The following is a 6,969-nucleotide window of genomic DNA, read 5'->3' on the forward strand; positions in this document are numbered from 1 at the left end:
TTACCTAACGCTAAACGATTTTTACCTCAACTAATAACAGATATATTTTTTTACTTACCCGCAATAGCAAGCTCAACTAATGCCTTGTCTTTCTGTATATGCAATGCAGTCAGGAAGAAGAATAAAGCACCGAATACTTCTACAAACATTGTAAGAAACATTGCATATTGTAGACTATGGAATTCTACGCTTATATTTTGACTATCATAAATAGCAGATTGTCTTCCTACATCCGACAAGAATATAGACTTTAATCCTTCTGATATCTAAAAACGATTAATAATTAATATTTTGTAATATTAGTATAATGAGTTTATTTTTACATACAAGTCCAATAAGATAAGGACTGCCTGCATCTCCAAAAGCATGTGCAATGAGTATTTGGAATGCCTCTGCTGTGGACCTTCTTGTGGGAATTACTACATACTACAATATAATAAAAGATAATTAAATTTATTAAAATATAATTATAAAAAAAATATTTTTTAATATTGTTCCTTACCAGTAACATGTCTGCTACAATAGCCCAATTCAAATTTAATGATAATTGACCAAAAAATATTAATATATAACAAAGAGTAGAATTTGTATTGGCAGTAATCATAGCGAAGAATAATAGAGGAGCACTTATTAAAAGGCCTACGGCACATATCAGAGGATCGGCTTGTTGCCAGTAAGTTCGTAATTTTTGTGCTATAGCAGAGCCTAAAGGTACACCTATTAGACCAGATGCCATACCAATTAAGCCAAATTTATATGCAACACTAAAACATTATAACACACATAAATACAATTATATAATTAATATACATTTTTGTAATAAAATAAACATATATATAATATTTAAAAAAAAAACATACTCTTCTGGATCAACATTTGCTCCATAAGGAAGTAATTGGAAACCTAATTGTAGATATGTTGGCGCCCACCACGCCAGTGCACCAGTGACAAACGCTACACAAGTAAATCCTGCAGTAGACAGCATAAAACTTGAACTGAAAATTATATCAATAATATAAGAAATATAGTATTACTTGCAAATTATAAGAAATTATTAGAAAAAGTAATGTAGTGAATTGAATTTGATTATTTGTCATTGCATTTTAAAATCAATCTCTATTAATTCTCACTTTTTAAATATCATTATATACTGTGATAGTGGCGCTATTACTCGGTCTTTATTTACAATTAAATAATTTGGTGAAAAAAATAATTAAAATTTAATCAAATTCATTAAATTATATATCGTATAATAAAAGAAACAAATTAGATAACTCTATTATATTTTTAAATACATATTCTAATATTATCATGATCTCAGTCTCGTCTATCCTGACAGATAGTTAAAAACTATCTGTTATAGTATACAGAGTTGTGTTCTATTTTATTTGGACAATTAGTAGATGACATAGATCATCATTGACAAACAAATATCAATAAAAGTATTAATAAAAAAAATAAATCTCATATAATAATACAACTTTAATGAAAAAAATATAATATTGCTGATATAATTACTTCTTTAATAACTGCTTGATATCGTATGACCATGTGGTACTTGTCAAATGAATACCTCCTTCACGTTCACCTCTGATAGGATCTCTTACTACAAAAAGTAACAGAAGAATCGCTACAATTCCTAATACTGGAGTAATACGCAACCCCCATTGCCATTGACCAGTAATACGAGCTGTTTCACCTCCAGTAATATATCCTAAACCACTAAAATAATATATACAGTGAGTGCAAAAAGTATTCGTACAGAGAAAATATTCTTTAAAAAAACTTTATTTTTAAAAAGTAAATATTATCCAGCGAGAAATAAGTCATCGAATCGAGTCATTGAATCAATATCAATTCGATAATTTCAACACCACTTTGACGTCGATTCGATGTTTAATTGACGCTCATTTTTTGCTGGATAATTAACAACTTATTCATAAAGAATAAAATAAATATGTTTCTTAAATTTATATATGCCAAAAAGATGTATATTAATTATAGAAATTATATCATCTGAAAAATAAGCGAAAATTAAAAATTATACGGTTTGAATGCTCAAAAGTATTCGTCAAAAAATTTAGCTTCTAAAATAAAAAATATATGCGAAGCTCACTTGTTAAAGTAAGAACAAAATGTATTCATTATATAAAATTGCTAATTAATATTTATTTTCTATAAATAAAACTTTTTTAATAAAGAATTTCCTTGTGCGAATACTTTTTGCTCTCACTGTACATATAAGCAACATATATATTTTAATCATGCAGATCATAATCGATGTACCTTCCAACTGGAATAGCAAAGTAAAATAGGGCGAGCATTTTAGAACGTACATCTTTTATAAATAAATCACTAATAATTGTTGGCGCGATTGTAGAATAACTAGCTTCTCCTATGCCGACAAGTGTCCTAAAGAATAGGAACCATCCATAGGTCTGAAATAAATTAAAAATATTACACATCAAATTTATATTTCATATGATATATTTCTTGCATATGATAAAATTAGATGTGTTAATGAATCTCTTCATTGGATACAACCTGATATTATTAGAAAGATGTAATAACACATATAATTTTAATAAATTTAAGATTCTTATATTTGATTATAAATTTATTTTGAGTATAACATCTTTCACCAATTCTGAGTGATACTAACTCAATCATCACCATTGTCAACTTGAGAACACAATTTGTCTCAGAAAAGAAAAAAATAAGACATTCTGATACATTAAACTGCTGTTGATATTAGATTAATTTAAAATACTTTTGATGATAGATTAATTTAACAGAAGTTGTTGAAAGAAGTCCTAGAGTTCATTCAATATTAAAAAAAAAAAGATGTTATCTGTAATTGAACTTATGTACACTTTTAGAATTTAAAGCAAAATAGGTATATGCTTGATATTTGGCAAAAGCAAGAAAGAAATTTCAGCTCGGAGAGCTGAACAAGAATAAAAAGACTCTAAATATAACTTACTTTCATATAAGAACCAATAAATGTTGTTAGGCACCATAAAAATACACCTCCACTCATAATAAATTTTCTATTATAACGATCTCCTAAATATCCAAATAATGGCGCAAACACCATGTAGCTCAAAATGAATGCTGTTTGCAATAGCCCAGACTTATCGTTACCGATATCAAAGTCATGCTTGATGTATGTCAATAATCCTGAAATAAAATATTAAGTATGTTGTATAAATCAAGAGAAATGATGATGATTCTCTATCCAGGAAATCATTTTATAAATTGTAGAAGATTTCTCAAAAATCTATTAATTCAACAATTGTTCCTAAAACAAAGCAAGCACTCACCAGCAATCGTGAAGCGGTCCATATAATTTATGAGATTTACGAAACAGAGGATCGTGACTGTGATCCAGTCAGCCACGCTGATCGACCTCAGCTCCGAAGGCATCGTTTCTTTCGCTTGTGTTTCCCTTGGATTGTCCTGATCCGCATTTACCATATAATACTTATTCTCCGAGTTAATGGGTGTTCGATTATCTACCATGACGCGATAAGTTCCTCAGTGTTACCGGTGTTAATCGCGTCACGCTGTTAAAGATAATGTAATTCATGAGTTTGCAAATTATCATTGATTTAGACTACTAGTTACTCTGTAACAACACATAACCTCAAAATCTGTCGACTTACCCTACCGCACGATGACAAAAAACTGTTTATGAGCATCTTCGAGCGTCACTGTACGCGCATCACACCACCTCTGATTAAACTCCAAAGTGAGTAAAAGTGGGATTGTGCGAGCAATCAAGAAGTGTATGTGCGTGCATGCATGGCATGTGTATGTGTATGTGTGCGCACTGCGCCAAATATATTGATATATACGTTGCACGTATGTGTGTAAGTATGTATGCATGTAGTACACACACACAGGCTGATAGACGTTGACGTTGGCACGCGCTAAATATTCCGTTCTCGCGCGCTAAAATCCGTATTATATCCGGCGTGCGCCGTGATATAATTACGTTGCACGAGCCTGTTAAATGTAAATGACATAAATCGGCATAGACAAATCACACAAAATTGACTAGAATTGATCTCCGCCAGCTGATACTTTGGTACTTATCGATGTAACATACGGCGACAGAGATTTGACTTTATGTAATACGATCCCATGAGATTTAGGGATTCTCCTTTAGCACTCTTGAATGTCGTGATGCTCACTTTAGCGAAATATCGCTCGTTCGTAAATTCGTATTATAATCGCTGATCAATCCCGATTCACACAACGCTCCGTCGTGTCGGCCCCGATGCCCGTTGCGTCGATTGCGAGGAGACGAGCGTATAGCGAGACTAGCGAGGTGGACGGTGGACGAAGCCAGACAAAGAGAAAGATTGGGGAAGATCGTTGCAAGTTGGACCGAGGGAGTGAGGAATGCGGGGAATCTCTTTCTCTCTCGACTTTTGACAAGAGAGAAATTTGTCAACTCGCTCGTTAATCGACTGTTTGGCTCAGTCTGGCTTTTAGATGCAACACACCTTGACAGATTGTCGAGTTCACGCTGTTTATCTGGACTCCAAACTCGTCAGTTTGTAGTCCGTCGGTATTGTTTGCTGAATAAAAAACAACATTTGAAAGATCATGCAAGTAACGCACTAGATTAGATGTATCTCAAGTAATGACATTCAGTCCGCATGAAAAACGTTATTCGAAGAGTCAGACTACATGTACACCTAATTTAACATTGGATAAATCGACGATACGTGGGCGTCAAAACTGATGTAGGTTATGCATAAATTACTATACTATCACGTCATCTCATCCGTATTTAATTGTCTTATTAAAAGGAGTCTGGGAGAGACAAAAACCTTTCTGTCTAAGAAGCAGTTCTCTTGTAACAAAACACTCATACATGACAGTTCAGTTCATTCTCAGAAAATAGTTTCAAATTTTGACTAAAGCAGAAATTCAGCTATGAATAACAGGCCTACACTGACTATATTTTTGTTCTAGAAATCTAAGCAACTAGAGCGTTACTTGTAATATCTCAAATGCGATTGTAAAAGCAATTATGAATTTATTCACATTTATGTATTTTATTTCCAAAAGATTAATATCTTCATAAATAATGGACGACTCTCCATTGCAAAAAGTAGAGCTGCAAACAGATGTCTACATGGTATGTTTGCAGCATGCTTTATCTACAGAGAACTTTGAAGTAATGGGCTTACTTATCGGTAATGTACGTGAAACTTAGAACATCTTACATTCATGATATTTCTTTGTTATTTCCTATACAATTAATGAGACAATCAAAGCATTAATTATCCCCCTTTTAGTTTGAGTGTGGAGTAGCAAAAATATCAGCTGTTATTATTTTGCGACGTCTAGATAAGAAGAAAGACAGAGTAGAGATATCGTCAGAACAATTATTGAAAGCTGCTGCTGAAGCTGAACGATTAACTGTAGAATTAAATCGACCTATGCGCGTCCTTGGCTGGTATCATTCGCATCCACATATTACAGTTTGTCCATCACATGTTGGTGTGTATTATAAATACTTTGTTTGCCAAATGTTTAAATAATATAATTTGCATTTAAAATTATTTTTGTTTTGCAGATGTCAGAACTCAAGCTACTTATCAAACAATGGATCACAGTTTTGTAGGCTTAATATTTTCAGTATTTTCAGAAGGCAAAGAATCAAAAGTACATATATTTTCCTTATCTTAATTTCTTTATCAATAAAAATTCACAACTATTGATGTAGCTTTTATGTGATTAAAAAACAAAATCTTTAATTTTATCTAGTAGTAAATTAATAGTGTCAATAGTGAATATAAAACTTTTAGTGCATTAACTTATGTGATAAATATTCTATGAAATAATTTAAAGTTATTTATATAGATAAATTATAATATACAGATTAATAAATGTTGTAATAATGTTTTTTTTTTACTTTAAAGGAACATGAAATCTTCTTAAATTGTTTTCAATCTGATAATGGTGAAGCTACAGAAATACCATTAGAAATAGTACATACTCCAGATATTTCAGACAGATGTTTAAGAGTAAGAAATTTTAATTTTTTGTTTTGCATTGTAAAAAAATTTAAAGCGAAGAGAACTCTATCTGAAATTAAATAATGTTGCAGACAATGACAGACTTATCAAAAATTTTGGTACAAGAAGAAGAAGATATGGCTGAAGCCTGTAAAGATCATCCAGATATCCTCGCCAGTATTCATAATGATGCTGGTATGTATATATATATATTTATAAATTAAAAATACAATTTAAATAATAGTATTTAGTATTTAGAATAAACATAGATTTAAAAAATCCAAATTCAGATAATTTTTATTTGCAGTCAGGACACGTGCGTTGGTTCATATAACAGATATCATTACAAAGCCTTTGGTACAAACATTTGAAAAAAGAATAGCGTTAAATAAATTGCGAACTATACATCTCCGAAGACAATTACAAGAATTACAAAAAATGTGTAATGGTTAAAACTTATACTTTTTCAGAATCAATAATTATAAGTTAACAATTAATTTTTTCTTAAATAATAAATTCTTACGTAATAAAAATAAGATTTTAGAAATAAATATTCACTGAATAAAAAAATGATTGTTAAATTAAATTAATGGTTCTCGTATCAAACAAATATATCTTTATATCTACATATAAATATTATATTTAATTAGTACTGTTTAAATAAATGATTAAAATTTAGTATTTTTTTTCAGTATACAGAATATCTTATCGAGGATGCTAAGTCTTTCAAGCTCACATCTCTCGATGTATCCATGAGATTCGAATCAAAGTACGAAATAGTTATGGCAGACTTTTTCTTCTTTCGGATTCTTTGAAAATTTTATTATGAAGAAATTTGATTGATACAGTAATGAAACGGAAATTGAGCGAAAATTATGTCATAAAAGATTATTAAAATTTTCATTTTAAACTTACTCTTCGCGATAAATGATTT

At 30.6% G+C, this 6,969-nt stretch overlaps 2 protein-coding genes across 8 annotated transcripts in view; one reads left to right on the plus strand and one right to left on the minus strand.

The window, feature by feature from the left end:
* Positions 1–3,745, minus strand: part of LOC108688570 (protein spinster) — a 10,638-nt gene extending 6,893 nt beyond the window's left edge. For all 4 annotated transcript variants that reach the window (XR_001931802.1, XR_001931804.1, XM_018194917.1 and 1 more), the window contains exons 1-9: positions 3,666–3,745; positions 3,324–3,566; positions 2,984–3,180; positions 2,287–2,438; positions 1,519–1,722; positions 861–995; positions 503–764; positions 328–426; positions 59–266 (exon numbers count right to left, since the gene is read on the minus strand). Coding sequence is in view for 2 of the 4 variants with exons in the window: in XM_018194917.1 (XP_018050406.1) it covers positions 59–266; positions 328–426; positions 503–764; positions 861–995; positions 1,519–1,722; positions 2,287–2,438; positions 2,984–3,180; positions 3,324–3,522 (1,456 nt within the window). In the remaining 2 variants the exon portion in view is untranslated. The remainder of the gene's footprint in view (positions 1–58; positions 267–327; positions 427–502; positions 765–860; positions 996–1,518; positions 1,723–2,286; positions 2,439–2,983; positions 3,181–3,323; positions 3,567–3,665) is intronic.
* Positions 3,746–4,493: 748 nt separating this feature from the next.
* LOC108688764 (lys-63-specific deubiquitinase BRCC36) lies at positions 4,494–6,488 on the plus strand. Of its 4 annotated transcripts, none has more exons than XM_018195197.1 (7): positions 4,494–4,572; positions 5,083–5,215; positions 5,313–5,517; positions 5,594–5,682; positions 5,940–6,044; positions 6,128–6,230; positions 6,343–6,488. In XM_018195197.1, exons 2-7 carry the CDS (start codon positions 5,102–5,104, stop codon positions 6,486–6,488), a joined length of 762 nt encoding a protein of 253 aa, XP_018050686.1. In that variant the 5' UTR covers positions 4,494–4,572; positions 5,083–5,101. The 4 variants fall into 4 exon arrangements, with proteins under 4 accessions (XP_018050686.1, XP_018050942.1, XP_018050774.1 ...); XM_018195453.1 differs by having other exon boundaries at positions 6,326–6,447; XM_018195285.1 differs by having other exon boundaries at positions 4,510–4,576.
* Positions 6,489–6,969: the final 481 nt, after the last annotated feature.

The sequence above is a fragment of the Atta colombica genome, unplaced genomic scaffold, assembly GCF_001594045.1.
Source record: "Atta colombica isolate Treedump-2 unplaced genomic scaffold, Acol1.0 scaffold1, whole genome shotgun sequence".
In the NCBI taxonomy this organism is placed as follows: Eukaryota; Metazoa; Arthropoda; class Insecta; order Hymenoptera; family Formicidae; genus Atta; species Atta colombica.

What these genes read in the sequence shown, in the direction of transcription:
- LOC108688764 (XM_018195197.1), top strand. Translation starts at nt 5,102, where the DNA reads ATGGACGACTCTCCATTGCAAAAAGTAGAGCTGCAAACAGATGTCTAC. An exon ending in AGTTTGTCCATCACATGTTG is followed by an intron (nt 5,518 to 5,593) that starts GTGTGTATTATA and finishes TTTGTTTTGCAG; the next exon opens with ATGTCAGAACTCAAGCTACT. An exon ending in CAGAAGGCAAAGAATCAAAA is followed by an intron (nt 5,683 to 5,939) that starts GTACATATATTT and finishes TTTACTTTAAAG; the next exon opens with GAACATGAAATCTTCTTAAA.